The sequence below is a fragment of the Lethenteron reissneri genome, chromosome 9 (genome assembly GCF_015708825.2).
Source record: "Lethenteron reissneri isolate LAM-NWPU_2019-01 chromosome 9, ASM1570882v1, whole genome shotgun sequence".
NCBI lineage: Eukaryota > Metazoa > Chordata > Hyperoartia > Petromyzontiformes > Petromyzontidae > Lethenteron > Lethenteron reissneri.
The window spans coordinates 8,214,018-8,237,597 of record NC_083787.1 but is presented as its reverse complement, the minus strand read 5'-3'; the positions used below and the strand labels follow the sequence as shown (position 1 = coordinate 8,237,597).

At 42.7% G+C, this 23,580-nt stretch overlaps 1 protein-coding gene across 2 annotated transcripts; it reads right to left on the bottom strand.

Moving 5' to 3' along the window:
• Positions 1-2,490: 2,490 nt before the first annotated feature.
• AKTIP (AKT interacting protein) lies at positions 2,491-19,809 on the bottom strand. Of its 2 annotated transcripts, none has more exons than XM_061547481.1 (10): positions 19,611-19,809; positions 14,514-14,646; positions 12,528-12,757; positions 11,310-11,374; positions 9,203-9,303; positions 7,328-7,416; positions 6,415-6,513; positions 5,864-5,971; positions 4,056-4,116; positions 2,491-3,391 (listed from the first exon to the last, which is right to left on the bottom strand). In XM_061547481.1, the coding sequence occupies exons 2-10, from the start codon at positions 14,535-14,537 to the stop codon at positions 3,299-3,301; spliced, it is 870 nt and encodes a 289-aa protein (XP_061403465.1). In that variant the 5' UTR covers positions 14,538-14,646; positions 19,611-19,809; the 3' UTR covers positions 2,491-3,298. The 2 variants fall into 2 exon arrangements, with proteins under 2 accessions (XP_061403465.1, XP_061403473.1); XM_061547489.1 differs by lacking the exon at positions 19,611-19,809 and adding an exon at positions 16,133-16,172.
• Positions 19,810-23,580: the final 3,771 nt, after the last annotated feature.

Genomic DNA, 23,580 nt, shown 5'->3' with positions numbered 1-23,580 from the left:
GGTACCGTCACAGCCACGACAGCTGTATCAAGTAAATGAGAGATTTCAGGAGTTACCACTGCGTATATATAATGGTTGGAGAAGGAGATTTCAGGAGTTACGCAGTGGTAACTCCTGAAATCTCTCATTTACTTGATACAGCTGTCGTGGCTGTGACGGTACCACCTGAAGACGGAGGCTTGTTGCCTCCGAAACGTCGTGATTTTTTATTTTATTTTACTTTTTAATGTTTTTTTACCTACGTGACTTTACCGAAAAAACCTAAGGATATGAATCATTGCAGTCACGAAAGCTTCAAATCTAGAATTAATGTACACATCTCTCGAAATGCATAGCAAAGCTCGTATTCTCTTTGCGCACTCTTTAGCAATGCGCCAGATGTTGCAGTTTTATCTCGACAGCACTAATTAGCTAGGACACACCTCATCAATAACAGATTAAAAAGGAAAAAAAAACTATCGGTGGCATTTCAGACAATGACCCACCTTCACAATGTTTTTTTTTCCTTTTAAGGCAGTGTTTGTGACGTCTGTGTGTCGAGATTTTATCTTATTTGTACACCAACCCCCCCACGCAGTGTCACCAAATAATGTTTAATTCGCCAGGAAGTGGTGGGTGTGAGGGCTTTGTGTGAACAAGCAAATGTGTTGAATCAAGCAGAGCTGGCCGCACAGCAGTGGGCCGTGAGACGACACGGGTGAGTGGGGGAGCATCGGGGGAAGTGAGCAGGGCAAGTGGAAGGAGGCGTTTCATAACTTTAGCTGCATCAACGCCAGGGCATTAGTTCTGAGCAGGTTACAGGCTGGTCAGAGCTCATAATGTAACGCTCAAAAGATCGTATGAAGATCAAGTGCTGTGCCATTTATAATACGTCACCAATGCCCCCCCCCCCCCCCGTCATGAGTCGATATCAGACCTCCAAGGTTCTGCTCTTACAGCATCCCACGGTCTTGGGTATCTCCCCGTCCTTTGGTCAAAGACGTTTGGGTGCCACTTTATGGCTGTCTCAGCAATGTTCCCTTCCCCATCCTGCACGAGTTATCTAAACCCTGTGACCACCTTTTCTTAAATCTCTACAATGCTTCCCAGCGACATGCTTTTCTAAACTTCCAATCGCTTACCCAACATTGCCATGAAATCCAAAAAGATCCTCCACACGCACTCAAATGCCAGTAGCCTATTTTCGAATTTCTCTGCTCAGAGTCCAGCTCTTTGACATATAGTCAAGTGATTCTAGATTTGAAGCTTCCGTGACTGCAAGGATTCATACTCTTAAGTTTTTTTTTCGGTAAAGTCACGTAGGTAAAAAATACAATTTTAAGTTAATAAAAGTATATAATGGAAATAAAATAATAAATCACGACGTTTCGGAGGCAACGCAGGTCTCCGTCATCAGGTGGGACCGTCACAGCTAAATTTACTGCATCACTTGATGCAGTAATCACTTGATGCAGTCATTTTAGCTGTGACGGTCCCACCTGATGACGGAGACTTGTGTTGCCTCCGAAATGTCGTGATTTATTATTTTATCTCCATTATTACTTTTATTAACTTTTAATTTTATTTTTTACCTACGTGACTTTACGGAAAAAACCTAAGAGTATATAGTCAAGTGGACATCACTCCTGCCACAAACACTTTTTGTTTCCACAAGTATAGAAACCCACAGGCAATACACCTCTTTAGCTCATTCATATAACTCCTTGCATTGTCCATTATCACATAAAGACACGTCCTATACTACCACCTACCGCCTGATGAAATGACCTGTCCAATTCCCATCCCCTAGGATTTAAGTCCCACCCAGCGTCACGGGGTTTTGAGGCAACGTCCTAAGCTTGGATAGGTTGTCAACGGACAATCTCGTTTGACATTTGCTGATTCTCCCCAGCTTTGTTTAGGAATCACGTGATGGGAACAGTCTATATTGTTTTAAATTGTTTGTTCAGAAAGCTCCCCGATATCCATAAGTAAAGCCTGACAAACTCACGCGAGGGACTTGGCAGCGCTTAATCTCCACTGGCAGTCCCCGAGCCGATTTCACATTCCTACGATAGGGATCAGGGGAGCGGTGGTGCAGTGGTTCTGGCTGTGAAACCAATGACATGCTTTCAATTCCTGGCCACAGCCGACACGAGTAAAATGATATCTGAACCAGTCCTCGAGTTCCCCGCTCTTCAAAACCATACTGACCAGCATAATGAACGAAGTACGGTCAAACAATCCCCACGAGTGACACAGCGTAAGAATGCCTTCATTCCAACAGTGGATTGACAAAGGGAAATGCATTTTTTGTTAAAAGTATTGGTCTCTGTATGGGAATACCACTTTTGACTTCCCAGAGTTGTACTCATTTGATCAACCCTGGAGGGATTGTAGGCAGCATCCACTCCTGACAAAGGATGTGAATTCACAAACTTCTGACCGTGAACCGAAATTCTCTACCACATACCCACGGTTAAAATAAATAGTCCCACACATGCAACTGAATAGCGGTTAATAAAGTTTACTGTATATAAATCAAAATGATGAACACAATGAAGCCGTTGCGTGTTTTTGGTGGGAAGAGGATGAGCTGCAAAGCGGTTGGATATTTTTCTTTCCATGGAATGAGTCATGATTCTCAATGTCAACTGCAGTGAAGTCATGTTTGACCGCAGACAATGTTTTCAGACGACGATCGCAGAAGTCCTCACATTAAGATAGTCAGTGTTGAACACGTGTCAAGGATGTCAGGCTCTGTCATTGAACGCCACGTCAGCAACCGGCAACATGAGTCGTTTGAAGCGTCCTTTTGGATTCTTGCGTAAAAAAAGCTCATTGCGCGCGCGTTTTCTTGTGCGGGCGTGAGCAGAGCGGTGGATTCTGTGCTTCTCGTTGGTGCGCGTGGCTTCAGAGAAAAGCGCGCAGGCACAGCAAGAAGCAACAACACAGGAAAGGGCAATCGCCCTTTCTTAAGACGGAATGAATGTTATTGTTTGTTCACAAACACACTCGGCAGATCTTTGTTTCCTTTGCCAATGCATTTTGCAAAAGAGGTCTTTTAGTTGCAAGATGCAAGAATGGCTGAATTTCATTGTAAAAACAAATGCGAACCTCGGAAAGGCAGAAAAGATACAAAGTGGAGGTTTCCCTGCCATTCACGCAGAGCGCGCAGTGCATTCCTAAGGACTGTGCCGCTTTGCATTGTCATTGGTGGAGACTCGGCAGAATACTTGAAAAGAGCAAAGTGTGCAGTGCAATCCGTCTGATGCTGACAATGTTCTTTAATTTCTCGCAGGCCACTCAGCGCCACGTCTCAGAAGGGCGATTCGTCTTTGCTGAAAGGCTGCGTCGTGCCAGGCTTCACCCAAGACAAGCCTGCGTTTCTCGAGTGCGGTTCCTCTGGCTTCTACTCAACAAAGGAAAAAAAAACAAGCGCGTCCACGTGCATACAATTACATTACAGCTTCACGACACTTTCATCACTAGTGTGCATTCATTGCTAAGGGTCTACAGGTTGAGACGATGAAAGGTAAGGTGTTATAACCACTCATTGTATTTTATTTTTAAATCTAATATATTTGTTTGACTCACAATCTAAGGTGGCACATTTAAACCCCAGTTTATGCAAATGTGATTTAGTACAGTAATTCCTCGCTTAACACGACACTTTTCAGGAACGCATCTGCCGTGTTAAAACAGCGATTACTGTACATAGAAAAGCTCACTTTTAACGGGCTGGCCCATAAGGAAAGCAAAGTTATCTGGGCTCAAATAAGTGTTGGTTGCAAATGTTGGCAGCCCTGAGCCTTATGATTGAAAGCCCGTGAGGTGCTGTGGTAGTTAACAGTCTGTTCAAAGGACCGACCACCGTTCATTTTCCACAAAGTGGTACTGTTGATTAAACAATTCTGAAGGGATGATGGGCTGAGTTGAACCTCGACAAAGAGTTGAGCAATCTGCTCAACACCACCTGTTCACTACTCATTCATCTTGAGTTCTCCGCAATCGCAAGCCTCATTCGGTAGCTAAAATCCGGCATCGCTGAATACAGACAGGGCTGTTGGACTTACCTTTGGAGACAACATCTTTTCTCTGGCACCTTCATGCAGTTGGGGATTCCATGGGGAAAACCTGAACAAGGCAAAACACCTTCGTCAACACACATTTCACAAGATAGCTTGTCAAGAGCAAAGGGTGTCGAACGTCGGCCTGCAAGCCTAAACGTAGCCCACAAGGATATTTCTGTGACTTAAAAAGCTTCACTTTATTGTGAAGCCTCTATAAAATGCACACTTTGTGCATCCCCAGGTACAACTGGCACACATGTGGCACACAAGCGTCAATTCAATACACTATCACCTGTCCACTGCACAAATTGTGCTTGGTACAATGTTCCCAAGATATTACTATCAACATTTTTTATTTTCCCAGAAAAGTAAACTTTGTTGGATCACATCACTGTTATTCAGTACAGTCCTGCTTGGAAACATTGGTCAATTTCTTTGTGTATTTCTTGATCCAAATCACCTGGTCTATACCTAAATAAAAGAGACAATTGAATAAGGCACAAATTAGATTTTATTTATCCTTCCATGTGATCAAATTTTTGGTTGTTAAATCCGAATAACGTAAAAGCTGCCAACTTTAACAAGTGAAAAACAATTAAGTCACCACATTTAACTAAAAATAGAGTCGTTAAAATTTGCCAGAGCAAACACAGCACAGTGATATCCGGTGTGGTGAATGGAGGGGGTAACAATTGACACCATTAATACTGAACCCCGAGAATGATAGAATTCCCGTGAGTGTCGAAGGTTAACTGTCGATCCAGCCGAGTGCCACTGGAGTTAAGAGGCTGCGTGTTCGCTGGTTGACTCAGCCAATCAGCCCTCCACGGTTAACAACATGAAGACGTGGGAAGTCAACAAGGGTTGTTCTAAGGAGACACTAATCTCTGCCCTAGGAATGTGGAATTTAAAGCAATGGCTCAGGACCACCGATGGATTTGGAGCACCACACCTTGCATGTTTGAGAAGCACTAGCACCTCGTGCCCTCTTTTAGCCCCGCCCCCCCCCCTTCCAATACGTTATCATGTGCAACAACAGTGACTTGTGCACAAACACGTCCACGTCGTCAACGCCTACGAGCACTTCGTGCCCTCTTTTAGCCCTGCCCCCCCCTCCCGATACATTCCATTCATTGGCTACCACATTCTGATAAACTCCCCTCCCTCAACTTGTATTTAAGAGCTTGCATCTTGAATCCCTGCCTCACTTGATGCAGCAAATCTGGCTGTGACGGTCCCACCTGATGACGGAGACTTGTGTTGCCTCCGAAACGTCGTGATTTTTCTTTTATTTTTATTAATTTTAATTTAATTTTTTACCTACGTGACTTTACCGAAAGAATTAAGAGTATGAATCCTTGCAGTCACGAAAGCTTCAAATCTAGAAGCGAGATGAGGTTTGTCCAAGGCTGAACATGAGTCTTACAGTAAATCATAGTATCACCCATTCTTCACCAGGGTGCAACAAAGCCACAAAAATTGGGGCTCAAAAACAATTATCCAAAAATACTGGAAACGCTCCATTAAATGTCAATAGTTAGCAGTTCGTTCTGCATTTTTAAGGGGTTTAACTTAATGTGTTGAACATGTAAGCTTCCGCGACCAATATACAAAAGAGGTTTTTAGGTTTACACTCCAATGCACCGGTTGTGCTGAACTAGTAACTAATTGGCATGTTTTGTTGATGAGACAAACCCCTTAGTGGCAGGTTAAACGACACAGTTATATCCACGCGATCTAACCCACCAACCTCTATTATGGTTAACGTGTGTGACTATAAATAACAGCAATGGACAAGCGGGAGGTCATACCGTATTGCATAGGCATCTTCAATCTTGGGAGGGTCAAAGATGTGACTGTTGCATAGTTTCACCGAATCCAAAACCTTGCTTCGGAACTGCTGAATGTCCTTCTCATACCTGGGATGGAGAATTGCAATCAATTACCTATATTCGAATACACGACACATACTGGACATCTGGATTGCTAAACACAGAGAGCTCAACCTCAATGCCGACTCACATTACTAGACACTCGGCAATAAGTGCAATTCTCTTCACAGGCTTGTCTCAGCGTGTTAGCAGCAAGGGAAGCCAACGGGATATGTATAAACTGACCGTGAACTTCTTTCACACCGTACGTAGCCAACCGTGCTAATTGGAGGTGGTGGGATGGGGCGGGGGTGGTGCTAGGAGGAGGCTCGTGAAGGACGCTGCTACTGGGCAGTTGGAGGCAGTCGCCCTCCAACAACAACGGAGGGCAGAGGAGCGATGCTCACAACACGAGTGGAGCGAGGGGTTACATCAGCAAGGCTGTTTGAGACGATATGGAAGAGCTCTCTTACGACGAAGCAGGAACTCACAGAAGAGCTGCCTCCGTGCTGAGTGGGTTCGATGTCTCAATCTTGTAGAAGACTTGCCTGGCGTACAGCATAACCTGCCAGATGTGGTTCTGATTACGCCTAAAGAGTAAAGGGGTTAGGGAAATAAACAAACGCACACAGGAGAAATGAATTCCGCTGTCAGAGTAAACGTGATTATTCACTCCAATGTAGCTGATGCATGAATAAACCAACAGTCCAGGCAGATGGATATTCTAATTATGGTTAATTTAATACCGAGTGAGAGCGGAGCATCTCATTTGTAAGTGAAGGCAAAAGAGACAATAGTATTCTGAGGTGGAAGCCATTTAAGCAAATATAATGCAAACAATGTATACTTGACAAAAGAATAAAAAAAAACATTTAAAAAGTGCTAAATATTTATTTTGAAACGCTAATATAATATTCATAAGGCATATCTCTATAGGTAAATAGGTGAACTCAATTGACAATTACATCTTGATTTGAAGCTTTCGTGACTGCAAGAATGCATTCTCTTTGGTTCTTTCGGTAAAGTCACGTAGATGGTTCAAAGAAAATAACAAAAAACTACGTTTAGATCGCTTGTATTCCTTATTCTTTCGGTAAAGTCACGTAGAAGGGAAATAATAAAAATAAAACATAATACAAATTCCCAAGTTTCGGCCACAACGCAAGCAGCCGAAATTGAGATTGTTTGTGTTGTGATCGCAACGTCGTAGTTTTTTGTTATTTTCTTTGAGCCATCTACGTGACTTTACCGAAAGACCCAAAGAATATGAAAACATATTTTAGTTCATAGTTGTATCCGTAGATACACACACGTATTCTAGTTCATAATTGTGTGCGTAGATACACACACACACAGACACACACACATGTATTCTAGTTCATAGTTGTGTGCGTAGATACATACCTCCACTTGTTGAAAGCCCTTTTGACATCCAGCTCCCCGGTGGTTTCGTTAATGACCGGGTGAAAGACTGGCCAGTCGAACACCAGTCTCTAGAGCACAGAGATCAGAGTGGTCAGAAGGGAGACCAAGGCGGCGCAGGTAGACAGAGGCAAAGCCTCACTCACATCAAAACAGAGGTCGCAAACGGGTTTTGATTCCTTACCCGTACCCGGCCGCACCAGGGTCGCAAATGGGTACTCGTACCCGTACCCGGCCGGGTACGGGTACCCGTTCCCTACCCGTTCCCTACCCGAAATGAGTGACAAACGGTTACTCACCAGTGACTCACGGCCTACCCGTACCCGGCCACACCAGGGTCGCAAACGGCTGCCCGTACCCGTACCTGGCTGGGTACGGGTAGGGTACGGGTATCGGGTACCCGGTTGCGACCTCTGCATCAAAGTGCCTGTGCCCTGATATGGCCAGTCGGGTGGTGCTAACCACTTTTGGCAGCCCTGAGCCACCGTAACAGGGAGCAGTCTCACATTCGATCCACAGGACTATCGCTATGAATACCAATGACGAATTGTTTAACGAAATAAAAAAAATACGTTCATAAAGCTTTGCATAATTGGAAATATTACTATTAATTCGTAAACATTGTACATGGTTCCTGGAAATATTGTATCCGCTAAAGATTCCACATGCGCTACAACAGCAAAATTTATATACAGATCCTCGAATTGAATCATGGACACAAATCTTGAACACAAATGGAATTGTGGACGAGTGAATCATTACATATCTGACAACTGCTGTTGTCCTCCCACAAAATGGTACTCAAGTCTGTTGGAATTATGGATTGGGGCATTCCGTCAACCATTCCATCCAGCCAGAAATTGTTGTGTACAGTTGGAAATGGTTGGAAGTTTTAAAATGCTTACAGTCTGCACTGAAACTACTTTAGGGTCTTAAAAAATAATTTACCACTGTTTTCCCAGTTAACAACAAGTATACTTTTAGCTTAAGCAGTCAATACGACTCAGGAATCATGTTAAAATGTATTATGAATTCAAGGCCCAGTCCAAACTGGCTTAGTCCATTCCTCCCTTAGCGCCGATGAAAATAGTACCGCTTGATTTGCAGGCATGCCAAGATTCATTCCCACGACAATTTAATGGGTTGTCATCAGGTCACGATTCGATCCAAGAAAAAAATATTTGTTTTCTTAATTTGAGTCTCTGGTTTGTATTGTTTATTGACATTTTTCTGTCTCACTTGCATAGGTTCATATTCTCATTTAGCCTAAACATAACATGGACAACCACTGTGAATAAATTGTAAACTATTTATTCTCACGTACATGGTTCAATGCATGCATAGTGAGTGAAAAACAATCGATATTAATTGATGATTTAACAAATAATTGAATGCATTCAGGTGTGCAGTACTTGGTGGTGGTAACAAGAGACTTGGTCCCATTATAAGATTGTAACTTCTACAGCAAATGGGGAACCAGAGAAGGGAGATGCATGCCATCCAAAATTCACTTAAAGCTTAAGGTGTCTGATGAGTGCGTGGTGTATGAGAGTGATGACTGCTGAGCAGTGTGTAACCAGCGCATGTGAGTTTCAGGTGAGTAGTATCACGTGAGTGGCGAGTATGTGGCAAAGGCCAGGAGTGTCTGGTAAGTTGAGTATCCGGTGAGTAAAGAGTGTCAGGTGAAGGGTGTGTGTGTGTGTCATGTGTGTGGTGAGTGTCTAGGTGAGTCCAAGATATGCGTCAGTATCAAGTGAGTGGTGAGTAATGAATGTCCCGTGAGTGTCACATTGCCCCTTTCTGTCCTTAGGATGGGGTTTCCCTCTAATGAACCAATACTGAGATGGAGGAACTCACGGGGCAGTCTCCATCAGGGTAATTGTCCGGGATGTAGACGGTGAATTTAAACACGCCGTCTTGGTACAGGCCTTGCCGGATGAAGATTACACCAAACCAGGCTGCAGTGAAAACAGATCAGACATGTAGTTAATGTGTTAAGAACAGGCAAGACACTTTAACGACATAAAATGTTGCCATTTTCATCCTGCTCGGGCCCACAAGGCAACAACCCATTTCGCACCTGCACACGTGTTGACTTCATTGCTTCATCTCTGAGACAGGCGTACTCTCTCGGGTGTGTTTGTCGATTTGTCTGTCACTCCATCACGAGCCTGGACTACCGGCCATCATCCCTCCCCATGTCCTGAACATGGCTTACTTTTTTTGTCATTCAGCAGTGGATTGATCTCGGGTGATGATATCAAATGTAAAAAGTGGTTTTCCACTGAAACATATCGTGGGGAGGCGCTAAACTGTATAAAGCGCTGGTTCAGTGGTGGGAATTATACATTCTTATGGCGGGAGTGAGTCTGTCCAAAGGACAACCCATGTTGAGTTCCCACAGAGAAAACCGTCAGATTTCATGTCAGTGAAAATAGCCCCAGAATATTATTTCAGTTTTCAGTTTCAATTTGATTTATTTGGTATAGCCCTGTGAGCCATTCGGCTCTTGATTCAGGTGCAACCGCAATAAACAAAAAACAAGAACAAGAAAACATCTTAAAGTGACTATGTGCAAACAGAAAATCCAAGAAAAGACAGCAAAATATTGCGACTAAAGTAATTTAAAAGTCCCTTCTCATCGAAGACAACTTGACATCCCTGTAGATATGCAAACAATGATAATAATATAAAGGGACATTTCATGTTTTAGAAGAGGAGAATTCTAAATTAGGTATAAAAATAAATCACATTGATGTTTGTATGCATCCATTGTTGATCAAAGCTAAGACCATCAATTTACTTAACCGAATTCTCAAATGCAGAATGTTAGTGACGCTGGCTTGGTGTTCGAACCAAGATGTTAAGAGCCTGCCTGAGTTACCTCGCCTCCACTGAAACTACAGAACTGATGAAGGCTATCACCATAAACTACTTACAGGAAGACACCTTAACGGAAAGAGCTCTGGAATGAGGCACCAGCGGGCTTCCCCAGATTATTTTATTATTCTTCAAGGAGATCATTTTATCTACCACTAACAGGTGGCTCAGAGCTGTGCAAGAGATTAAATATTTCACTCCGACTCTGCTGCATATTCCACTGGGACTGCTTGGTCAAATCAAGTGCAACCATGTAGAATAATTGTATATTCTTTGTGTAGTCAACTGTGAGCACATTACAATATTCAAACTGCGCAGTCATATGTGATGCAAGCTGCGATATTCAAACTTCTACCACCAGCAAGGTCATTAAACTGCATGCCTTTTGATTTCTAGAAATGCGGTCTATATGGTGGCTGGCTTCTCATCCATGCTGTGTGCAGGATGGAACATTTCTATTTCTCTGCACACCTTGTTAATGAAACTCCCTCTCTTCTATTGTCTTTCCTCCCTTATATAACCTGAGTCTATTCAAGAAGCCTGTCAGCTCTTGTCTATTTTTATTATTCCAGCTCTATTGCAAACCAATTTCTATTATAGACACAGAGCCTCTGGTAATAAAATGTATACAAAAATAGCTTTATTAAACTTGAAATCAGACTCTGTACCCTGAAAACAAGTTTTGTTGTGTTCTATCTGCTGTGTGCTTCTCAGTAGTAGAATCTGACTGCGAGTATTCCTTGTTGTGCTCCTGCCATGGGCTGAAACTGGACACCAAGGTAGACTTTGTGCTTCTAAATATTTCACGAATGCCACCAATCAGCACCTGAAAACAAACACTTCCTGGACAAGATGTGCCTGAATAGCTTGGCATCGCTAAATAAAATAAAGGGGCACAGGATTGGATTGCCAAAGCTGCTGCTGCCTCTGTAGAAGCAACTTCATGGGTGGTGGACTTTGGCCTATAAGGTAGCGTGATACCACATTGGCATGATAACTGGAACACGGTAAGAAAACAATTATGCTTCTATCACATTATTCAGTCCTATTTCACGTGAGTGCTCAATGCTCCAGGACCACTTACTGAGGGCAGACTTGCACGATGGCTGCACATATACTCCAGGGAGCTTCTGTCTGACCAAAAGAGCACTGCATAGTAAAACGCAAATAGAGCAGAACCTTGATTAGCCACACGTTGATTATATGCAGAATTAAATTATGCGTGCCAGTTAAACTGTAATTAAAGGATCAAAATCATTTTTCGAGATGGCTCAGTGGTACAGAGGACTAATAATACGCCATGTCAAAGTAATGACACAGCGCTGCTGGAATCTTGGGACCCCACCAGAGGCTAATTATATGAGGTCGTCATGCGTAAGAGATTTGATGATCTCAGCCCGTTAATCCATACGCGCACAATAATACCACACCCTTATAAAAACTCAGTAGGCAAATGCAATCCGGGGCTTACATTTTTTAAAACAAATACTAGTTGAAAACATTGGTGTTTCCATATGCACAGCTATGAGTACATTGGTGCCCATATCCGTAGGTATTAGTGCACCTTTAACATGTAATCAGTGTCCGAGTGGACACGGCTCTCTCTCTCACTCGTTTATGTGGTATTCCTGCACCGCACGTGTGCAGAGTGAGAACTCCAAAGAGCGTCGACACTAACCCAGTCTCGATACTGCACTCACAAGCAAGGAGAGTGCCAGTCCCAGCTATATAGTTCCAGCTACATCATAGTTGCCATGGTGGAGAGATGTTAACTACCTCGCCTGGTATACAGGAGATCGTGGGTTCAATTCCAACCCTGACACCTGTATATTTGGAGTTTGTATATTCTCCCTGTGGTCACGTAGATTTTTTTTCCGGATCCTCCCTGTTTTTCCATCCACATTTTTAAACGTGTGTTTCGAGTATTTGGCTGCTATAAATATCCAAATAAGCCACTGAGTTTAGCTATTATGTGTAGCCAGGTCGCTTCTGAAAAGAGCTATATAGCTCAGTGGACCTTACCTGTTAAAATAAAAAGTTTAGTTTAAACTGCAATTCAGCCCATGTTGGTCTATGGAACCATATGCAGGGAGAGGATTAAAAAAACCTGCAATGGTGACAAGCTGCCCTGGAGCAGAGCTCGGTTTTGAGAGGCATTTCACATTTGGAGGAACAGATTTTAACCACCATATTAACCCCGAAGCAACAACACTGATATAAACGTAATATCCCACTGCATTGGTGGTGGTGGCGGCATCCGTTTTAAAAGATGGTTTCCAGTCCACGGCCGACAGCTGCTCACAATTCTGAGAGGAGGGAGTACTCGAGGAAGTAGGGCCCGTATGAGGCGTGCGTTCCATTGGAGGCATTGGCCGGCGCGGTCGGCGGGGAGAGGGGTTTTGGTGTCGATGCCGACGGTTGCTGCCGGGGGATGGGCGGCAGTTGCTTCTTGCCGGGGCCCACCCGCGATGCTTGGCCACCGCTATCCCCGGCATTGGCGCTTCCTCGCCTCTCGTCGCCCTCCCCCGCTCTCTGCACGCCAGTGGTGGTCACAAGCGAGAATAAGTGCAAACATGCTCAAAGCAAGGTATCGCCAGTGTTCCCACACTCGTGTACGGAGCATATTTCTCGGCAGATGAGGCAAATAGGAAAGGGGGGGGGCAGTATATATTGTATATACACACACACGAGGATGAATTAAAGTTATTTCGATGAATGCTATTCAGCAGTCACTGCATGTCGTACATGTCAACTGTCCAAAAGTTTGGGGGCATTTTGTCCCTGCCATCCTCAATGTCCCGTTGCCCGTGAGTCAAGATTCGTACAGTTGGCACCTCCGATCAGCACGGTAGGCTACGTACGGTTCGAAAGAAATTCAACAAACATACATACAGATTGTGGGATAATGTAGGAGCAGACTGTGGTGATCAGATTTCGACTTTGCAACAGTTGTGGGATATGGCAGAGGGAAGAAATTGTGAGATGTGGTGGCATTAAAGACAATGACAGTAAGGACCTCTTCATCTTGATCAGTGTCTATTATGACGCTGATGACACTGGATGGATTCTGGGTGATTTCGTGACAGATGGTTACTGTTTCCATAAACTTCACTCAACGATTCCACCACCCATGTTGAAGACTCATTCTACCAGACTGACAATATTGTCTAATCCACTGTGTTCCACCACCACACTGCAGGTCATAACACTTCTCTTCCAGCCTATTCACTTGCACTGCTCGACTTTGATATCCTCTTCCATCATCTCGTTTCCCAAACTGTTACTCAATTCAAGAAATGCCTCATCTCTAATCTGCATATTACAACTTAGGCAGTGCTTTTTGTTGCTGGCCATTTGTAATTGTGAGACTTTGGGCCTGTGCTCAACAACTGTCAGGACTAAAAGGGGTCATTATACCGTTATATATAAGAAAATGCGTTCCCGACAGCGTTATTTCTTTCGTATGAGCAATATAAGAGGGCTTCATTGGGGTATCAGCAGGATCGCTAACAATTATACGGATGGTAAACATTTAATAAATAAAAATTCTGATTTATTATAACATCAGTAAGTATAATGTACTCTACTCATGAGTACATTCTACTGTACTCCGACAAGGCAGCGGTGAGAGACGAGGTTGGAGCTGTTGTGCTTCCAATCTGGGTCTTAGTGACGCCCTGAACATTTCTGTGGTGAGGTTTCTTTTCGGTGGAACCTGAGACTTTTATCCTGGGCTCGTGAGTTCTCACCTGGCTAAACGCACCATGATAACATAGAATTTTTTTTTTTTATGTAATCGTGACCACGAATCGCGATAATCAAATCGCGTGGGGTGGGGTCTGGTTGGCTCAAAGCGTACGTCTCTCTCGTTGGTGGACCAGATGCTGGAGACGGGTACATTTCCCCGGCCAGCGCTGCTGCTGTGTATTCTCGCTCGCAAGCGCTTAATATGTTTTGATTATACATTTTTGGTTAAAATGTTTTCCAGGACGAAAAGGGATATTACAAATCAGCGTTCTACGGGGTGACGCTAAGCGAGGTCTGCCTATACTCTGTACTAAACACATATTAACAAGCGACGCTCCTCAGAACTTGATTGGGGAGAGATGCCGATATCGCAAGGATCAACTCTCACCCGAGTCATGCAGCACCTTTGCAGTTGAATAAAAATTTCCTCTGAAGATTTACATCTTACAAAAATCTTTGCCCATGTGAAAAAAATCAGCACCGATGATAGGGTGTGCATTGTTCACCTACTGAGTAAAGAGCAAACTACATGGCGTTTTACCTTCCCACTGAAGCCTGATGCCATGTTTGGCCTCGTCAGAAAAGGTCAGTGGTTGTAAATCTTCAAAAGGCTTTCAGTGATTTCTTCTCGAAGACCCAGTTGCTTCTTTTCACTTCAGTTTTTCTTCCTTGATCTGTCAAGAATAAAAAATATCAAAGCATCTTTTAGTCATCATAATACATAATTCAACAACAACACTAGTTCATGTTTGATGTGTTCAAAAGCACAAGCAAATAAACTGAGATATGAAAATTGGAGGTTGCTATTTTTCGAGCTTAAGTGAATAGCCTTCTATCTACAAAACATTTTCTATTTATCTGAAATGGAAAAGAATGGAGAAAATTTGTGCACACACGAAGATAATTTTGTTTTACCAGTTTACTATGATTTCTGTTGGAAAGGATACTTAGGGAGCACCTGTTGAGGCTGGCACTGCCAAGGACAAAGTGTGGAACCAGCACCACACCTCCCCACCTTTGTCTTCACAGTATTTGTTTATTTATATAGCCATTGGCTGACTCGTTTTATGGGTGAAGCTGTGGCAGTGGTTGTCGCACTGCACTATGAACCCAGCAACCATGGTTAACATCAAGTGCCAAGTGATATTTGAAACGGTCCCTAGCCACCAAACCAAACTGACTAGCTAAGTGAAGTATCGCACTACAACCCCTATATCCGACATGGTGTGGGGAAACCTTTATCAAGAAGTGGATTGACAAAGGAGTTATATATTGCTTTTTTAATTATTTTCACATGATAACAAAATGTACACGCTGCATTGGGCACTCATTTTAGGCTGATTCAACCTAGGGAAACACCACACCTGGTTCAGACGCAACGACCACATATGTGCATGTTTAAGAGTCTAACCCATGGCAGTGTGGTAAATACAATACTGTACCACCACTACCCACACTTCCCACATTACCTCTAACTTCCACGTGTATTTATTTCAACCTTTAGACTAGTTAGTTAAATGCAAACTCATTTAACGAACCAGCAGTCGCACAGACATGAACAGACCGAGACAATGTGTCTTGGACAAAAGCACAGGACACTTGGAGTAAATAAAACATGAAGACTGCAAAGTACAAGCCTACAGGTCGATAACAAAAAAGACAAGTGCAAAAAAGTACATACAAACAGAAAATAAACCATTCTTAGAAAGCCAACAGTTCATATTGTCAGATAATGCTATTAACTGATAATTATAAAGCTAAAAGCACAACAGATGTATTAAAATCCATTAATGAGTATATAGTTATTATAGTAGCTAATATAGTAGCTAATCGCCAATGAACTCAATTCGTATTTACAGTCATGCAGCGTTAAAGTTTGTCTTAATGACAAGCATACATGCAGTAGCAGACACAAAGCATCAGCTGAACTACACTGAAATCAAGGTATATGCAGTGGAGTGACACCATTAGGATATGGACTATGATATTCCCATAAATAATCTTAAAATCCTAAGGCACATTTAACATTAATTGGTAAGCGCTATTACTCAAGATGTGTGAAAAATACTGAAATATTGAATTCTGAAAGAAGCACAGGCAGACACGTAAACTGAAATACTGCATAGTAAAATACACAAAGGTACTGTACAGACACTATACCTGTCAACCCATACGGTTAATCCGTATTCTTGTACGGGGAAATTGAGTTTTCAGCTCCATACGGCGTACAGCCGTTTCAATGCGGGCAACATTTTTTTCGTCTACTTGTTTGTGTTTCTCCCTCGTGATGGGAGTTTGTAGGATGGATGTTGAGATTTATAAGGGCACGGGCGTGACCAATAAGGTCTGAATCGGTCCATAATAAGGTAGTGAACTGTGACGAGGGGTTGACGGGTGTGAGACACAAGGCAACAACAACGAGGGGATGAACGCTCGGTGGCACCCACGCGAGCACAGCCAACTACGATTCAGGGTACAAAGTAGAGAGCTGGTAGCAAACAAGTGCAAAAGATCAACACCTTGGGGAAACTTTAATGAAAAAAATGAGGATTCGATTTTAGCTCTCCGATGTGATCCAGTGGCTTCACATCCAATTCAATGCATTAGGGGTGTATATCATCACACTCAAGTAACAAGATAGATGTTGATAATTGTTTTTTTACCCTTCTATCTGGCAACAAAACTGACACCTTTTTTACAAGGAGTCATGTTTGCATAGACCACAATACCTGCAGTCATAATACAAACAAAAAACATAACTCTGTATGCACTGTCCTTGAAGTTGATTGGTCCACACCCGAGACAGCTTTCCTTAGAGCCAAGTCTCACATGGGTTGGACCAGATGACGCCAAAAGATAGATGTTATTGCGTAGGTTTTCGCCGTTGTGCTAAATAGTTCTGATCTGTTTTCGGGTTGTGCCAAAATGTTGTTCGGCATGACGACGCTCCCAGTACGTGGTCCGAAAAGTTTTAGTTCCTGAAAAGGCTCTCAGCACGTGCAGCGAAACGTCTGGCACCATGCGAAACAACACGCGATACAACTCGAAAACACATCTGAGAGCTATACTGTACTATGCAAAGTGCTAAAAAGTCCTTTGAAATGACAGTGGTGGAGTATTCCTAAAATCAAATTACCCGGTGGTGGGAGTTGGCGGATCAGACACACATGTGTACAACACCCATCCTGAAGTACGTGCATGAGGTGCATGTGGTAGTCATTATCACAAGTATCTGTGCAGTTTTTTTGTGTACAGTACTGAGCATTACTGGGTTGTCTGGATACTTTGGTTTCCTTCAACACACAATACGAAATACAGTACTCAAGAAAGCGGACAAACAGGAAGTCCTGAAAAGGAGTTTGACATTCAGCGAAAGTTTCCCGAGAAAACTAAATATTATCTCAGGTTCCAATTGAAAAAAAAGTGTTAAAAAACGGACGTCTGCCTCAATGGGCTCTATAGCCTGGTTCTAAGGTTACTCGTGTGTATAGGACAAGGATCTGCACTGTATATTCATGACACAGCTGCTCTTACACAACCAGTGGTAAAGTAGGTAAGCTGCCAATATACACTTTACTTCATTGTCGAAAAGTTTTGACACACGTAAACGTGTGACTATTTCATTAGCCTGTAGGGAAAACCTATCCTGAATGGACAAATGTCTTTTTGGAACTTAAACATTATTCAAGGACTCCCTTGCAATCTAAACTTTTTCCCACAATGAGTCCTCACCTGCTTATGTTCATTCACACACGACTAGGTCTACAAACAGGGACCTGCAGAAGATCGGTGATGAAGCGAAAGATCCAAAGATGATGGTGAGGAAGACTGCAAGAACGGATCTTAGAAGTTGGGTATTGACTGTGCAACTGTGTTTTTTAAATTATTATCATAAGGGCATAATGGGGAAGCACAATGACCTTCAGTAAAATTGGCATTTTTACTGTATTGATTGAGTAATATTAGTTTTTCGGTAAAGTAACGTAGATAAAGAAATAATAAAACATCACGACGTTTCGAGCGCAACGCAAGCAATCGTCTTCAGGTGAATATATTTCTTCGTGCCTCAGCAGTCCGCCTGCTGTATTTGTCACCAGAAGACGATTGCTCGTGTGGCGATTGAAACGTGATTATATTTTTCTATCTACGTGACTTTACCGAAAGACCCAAAGAGTATGAATTCCTGCAGTCACGAAAGCTTTAAGTCGAGATTTAATATTAGTCTGTTAATTATCTTTCTCTGCGGCATGCTTCTATTTTTACCGGGTGCAAATAAAGGAACAGGCATGACCTTTAAACTTTCACACAGTGGCGGACTTTGAACGAAATCTGACGCTGGAACATGGCAAGCATAGGTCAAGCAATGGACAGTGTAGAGACTAAAACAAGGCGTGGAATGTGTAAGATTAATTATCACCAAAACAGTATTAACATGTATGCTAAAATGCTGTTACATTACAATATATACAATTTGACACATTATGCAATTAGTTTGTATAATACTAAACTGAATTTTTTATTTAGCATTGTTTTGGTATCATACTATTGCCACCATTGGGATGTTGGTCCGATACATTTTTAAGAAGTGATTTTGTTTTAAGTACAGTATTTGTGTAAAAGTGCAGAAATTATCCTGACACCAACGTTAAGTATTGTTACCAGCAATGGATTGGCTATGGATATACTGGCCTCGGCCAAAGGAATGTGAAATTAACAACACCGATTCAGGGCCGCACTTTCGTTCATTGACGCACACAAAGACACTTTGACCATTTTGCTTTTGACTGTCATAATAACATCGCTCTTGATAAACGTTTAATATAAATTACTGATGACTAATGTAAATCATGGGACCTCCTTTACCAGTACCAACATATGAGAATAGGGGTTTTCCATTTTATCTGGCAACAAAACAGCTGTGTTAAGTTGTTAAAACACCAAACTGAAACCTTCCACAAGGAATCATGTCTGCATTAACCACAATAATTGTGGTCAAAATGCAAACAAAAAAGAATCATACTCTGAAAATATAAGACAATGCATATATTATCAGGTTTCAGTTTGGTGTTTTAACAACTTAACACCTGTTTTGTTGCCAGATAAAAGGGGAAAAACCCTATTCTCAGTAATGTAAATGCTGCAACCTTCTCAATCCAAAGCTGGATGAGAGGCCTCCCCCACTCCGTGCCGGTCCGTTCATTTGACCATACTTCACCACGCCGGTCACTGCCTGCTTGGCACATGCATTCGCGTTCAAAATACAAGGATTTCTTTACTCAAAGCAGAGTGCTGGATTCACCACAGCTGACCGCTCAATTGGCGGTCCCGAGCAAGTAATGGGCCATTCCACGTTCCCATGTGCGAGCTCAGTCCATCCACGAGTCACACAACGGCAGACTTTCGCGTTAAGCGGCACCCATTGGCCTAGTCTCTTAGACTTTACCACAAGAGGGGCATTTCCGTAACAATTGCGCGGGTAAAACAACACAAATTGCAGCTCCCGTGACTGATTGTTATTGTACCACAACAATAACCAGCACATCGAGCCGTAGCACCGGAGCGAGTTTACCACCTCGGGCGACGCCACCACCCCCCTCCCCACACACACACACAAATCCCCTCAGCGCGTCTCGCTCACACGCAGGAAGCCGCCATCGAGCCGCGTTGCGTCGAATCTCCTCGTGGAGGCGACGGCCGCGATCGGCGACAACGACGACGACGATGACAACGACGACAACGACGACGGCCGCGAATTCCTTTTAAGAAGACGGCGGCGGCATCGGCGGAGCGGCCATGGCGACGTCGCCTCGCGTCACTTCCGCCCGCGCGATGACGTCATCGCGTCACTTCCGCGCGCGGGCGGAAGTGATGCGATGACGTCATCGCGCGCGGGGACCGAAAAGTGACGTCATCATCCAATGCGATGCCGGATGACGAACAAATGACAACAGATTCTAGATTTGAAGCTTTCGTGACTGCAGGGATTCATCTTCTTGGTTCTTTCGGTAAAGTCACGTAGAAGGGAAGTAATAAAATAATAAAAATAAAACATAATAAAATAAAATAATTCTCATGAATTAGCCGAAACGTCGTGAGAATTATTTTATTTTATTATGTTTTATTTTTATTATTTTATTACTTCCCTTCTACGTGACTTTACCGAAAGAACCAAGAAGAGAAATGACAGCAGATTCTAGCTTAAAAGCTTTCGTGACTGCAAGGATTCATACTCTTAGTTCTTTCGGTAAAGTCACGTGGGTAAAAAATTCAATTAAAATCTTGTCTGTGACGGTCCCACCTGATGACGGAGACTTGTGTTGCCTCCGAAACGTCGTGATTTATATTTTATTTTTTATTAATTTTAATTAAATTTTTTTAACCTACGTGACTTTACCGAAAGAACTAAGAGTATACATGACAACAGATTTGTTTCGGCCACGCTCACCCCGTGTCCGCTGACGAGGAGGCTGTTGGGGCGAGGGGTGTTTGCGAGCGAGCGCCTAATGAAGGCCGGTTCAAGTTCATGTACTAGGTGTAGCCCTGTGAGCCATTCAGCTCTTGAATCGGGTGCAACCGCAACAAACAAAAAACAAAAACATGAACAAAAAACATCTTAAAGTGAATATGTGACTAAGTGCAAACAGAAAATTCAAGAAAAGACAGCAAAATATTGCAGAAAAAACACCGTACACCAACGCTGTGTGCAAAAATCCCAGTGGGATGCAAGTCAAACAACAACAACCACAAGACAGCTTAGATTAAGGCCATCAGTCTAACTCTGTACTACAACAAACAACAACAACCACAAGACAACTTAGATTAAGGCCATCAGTCTAACTCTGTACTACAATAACAACAACAACAACCACAAGACAGCTTAGATTAAGGCCATCAGTCTAACTCTGTACTACAACAAACAACAACAACAACAAGACAACTTAGATTAAGGCCATCAGTCTAACTGTACTACAATAACAACAACAACCACAAGACAGCTTAGATTAAGGCCATCAGTCTAACTCTGTACTACAACAAACAACAACAACAAGACAACTTAGATTAAGGCCATCAGTCTAACTCTGTACTACAACAAACAAACATGGCTAAACCAATACACTTTTCGAAATCACCAAAATAAAGCCATGAAAGCAATGAAAAAGCAAGCATAGGAACTGTGACGGAATTTTCACAATAAATGGCATAAACAACATGTACTACCAAAACCCTGCAGCCATAGCTGGCTGCATGAGTCACTCCACAACAGCAGGAGCATCAGTCGGAGTATTGTAATTTTTCAATGCACCTTTAAGATCAGCACACTAAATCAAAACACAGGTCACGGCGCACGAGGCCGGCACCGCCTTTGTCTCCCCAGTGGCGATCACTGTTGTTTCATTGCTTTCATGGCTTTATTTTGGTGATTTCGAAAAGTTTTTGGGTTTGGACATGTTTGTTTGTTGTAGTACGGAGTTAGACTGATGGCCTTAATCTAAGTTGTCTTGTGGTTGTTGTTGTTGTTTGACTTGCATCCCACTGGGATTTTTGCACACAGCGTTGGTGTACGGTGCTTTTTTCTGCAATATTCTTTGTCTTTTCTTGGATTTTCTGTTTGTACTTAGTCACATTAAGATGTTTTCTTGTTCATATTTGAGTTTTTTGTGTGTTGCGGTTGCACTCACAGGGCTATACCTAATAAATGAACTTGAACTTGTTTTACACACCTCACTTGGGGCTGAGTCGACCTAAGGGAGGCCCACGACCGGCTCAGATAATCGTCACCGGTGTTGGCCGTGAGCGGGAATCGAACTCGGGTGGCCGGGTTCGCAGCGCAGCAGCGCTCCTCACCACCCCCCCACCGACCTCCCCGATGGCCGTGACGTTATGGCGAAAAAGCAACTCTGTTAACGTTCATATTCTTGGTTCATCTTCTTGGTTCTTTCGGTAAAGTCACGTAGAAGGGAAGTAATAAAATAATAAAAATAAAACATAATAAAATAATATATTATTATTTATTATTGTATTACTTCCCTTCTACGTGACTTTACCGAAAGAACCAAGAAGATGAATCCCTGCAGTCACGAAAGCTTTAAATCGAAAAATATTCTCGGTTCTTTCGGTAAAGTCACGTAGGAGGGAAATAATAAAATAATAAAAATAAAACAATAAATTTGCGAGAATTTTGTGAGAATGTTATTGTTTTATTTTTATTTAATGATTTCCCTTCTACGCGACTTTACCGAAAGAACCAATAATATGCTTCAAATCGCTTTAAACTTGTCATTGTAGTGCGTATTCAATGTGGCGCTGCACTCTGATGTTGTAGGAGGAAACCTTTATTAAAAAGTGTATTTAATTAAGTAGAACGTGTTGTCTATATTTAAAGTTGCGCATTTTGATGTTACGTTACATTTCACCCCCCCCCCCCCCCATGTCACACATCGTCACAAATTCTAGAAGCTTTCGTGACTGCAAGGATTCATACTCTTTGGTTTTTTCGGTGAAGTCCAGTAGGTATTCGTCACAAATGTCTGACCCCCCCCCCCTAGGTGCGTGACGTCATTTATGGACGGCCGTTTAGGGAGATGGCCGATGGACAAGACGGGTGATAGATTGGTAGCTATATAGGAGCTTGGCAGGATGACTAATGCTAAGAGCAATGCCAACAGTTCGTGTTGAAGGCGGGGGTTCAATTGTGGCATTGCAGGACCACAACCGATGGTGAAGGCCTGGGGAGTCCTTCATCCAGCAGTGGATAGACAATGGATGATGATTATATGACGTCCTTCCAGCCAGCAAAACTTTTGCATTGACCAGTGCCTTGTGTTGTAGCTGGACTGATCGCCAAAAACATTTGGCAATCCAGATGACGACCGCTTGTGTTGCGATCGAAACGTCGTAGTTTTTTGTTATTTTCTTTGAACCTATCTACGTGACTTTACCGAAAGACCCAAAGAATATGAATCCCTGCAGTCACGAAAGCTTTAAGTGAAGATTCAATCCACAAGAGTTTGTTCAACACGCCTGACTAATGAGATCCAGATGATTTTAAAACCGGTCTACAGTTTGCGTGTTTAAACACATTGTTTGGGATATTATTCTTGAAACTCCATAGGCTGAAAGACTAAAGATAACATTTCACGTTTATTTACGGAATGAAGGGGCATTTATTCGATGTAGAGTATAGTGAAAATGTATTATTTGCTCTGTAATTTATTTGTCATGATAAAGTCTACTGAGCAACTGTCCACTGCGACTTCCTCGCCAGAAAATCCTCAGAGATTCACTCTACATCTTGCCAAGCTCTTGACTGGGTTGTCGAATTTCGATTTAAAGCTTTCGTGACTGCAGGGATTCATATTCTTGGTTCTTTCGGTAAAGTCACGTAGAAGGAAAATAAAAAAATAAACAATTAAATGCTCACGACATTTCGATTGCAACACAAGCAATCATCATCAGGTGTGAAAACCACAGCCACTTTTTTCAAAAATGTTCTTGCTGTGGTTTTCACAACTGATGATGATTGCTTGTGTTGCAATCGAAACGTCGGGAGAATTTTATTGTTTTTATTTTTATTATTTTATCATTTCCCTTCTACGTGACTTTACCGA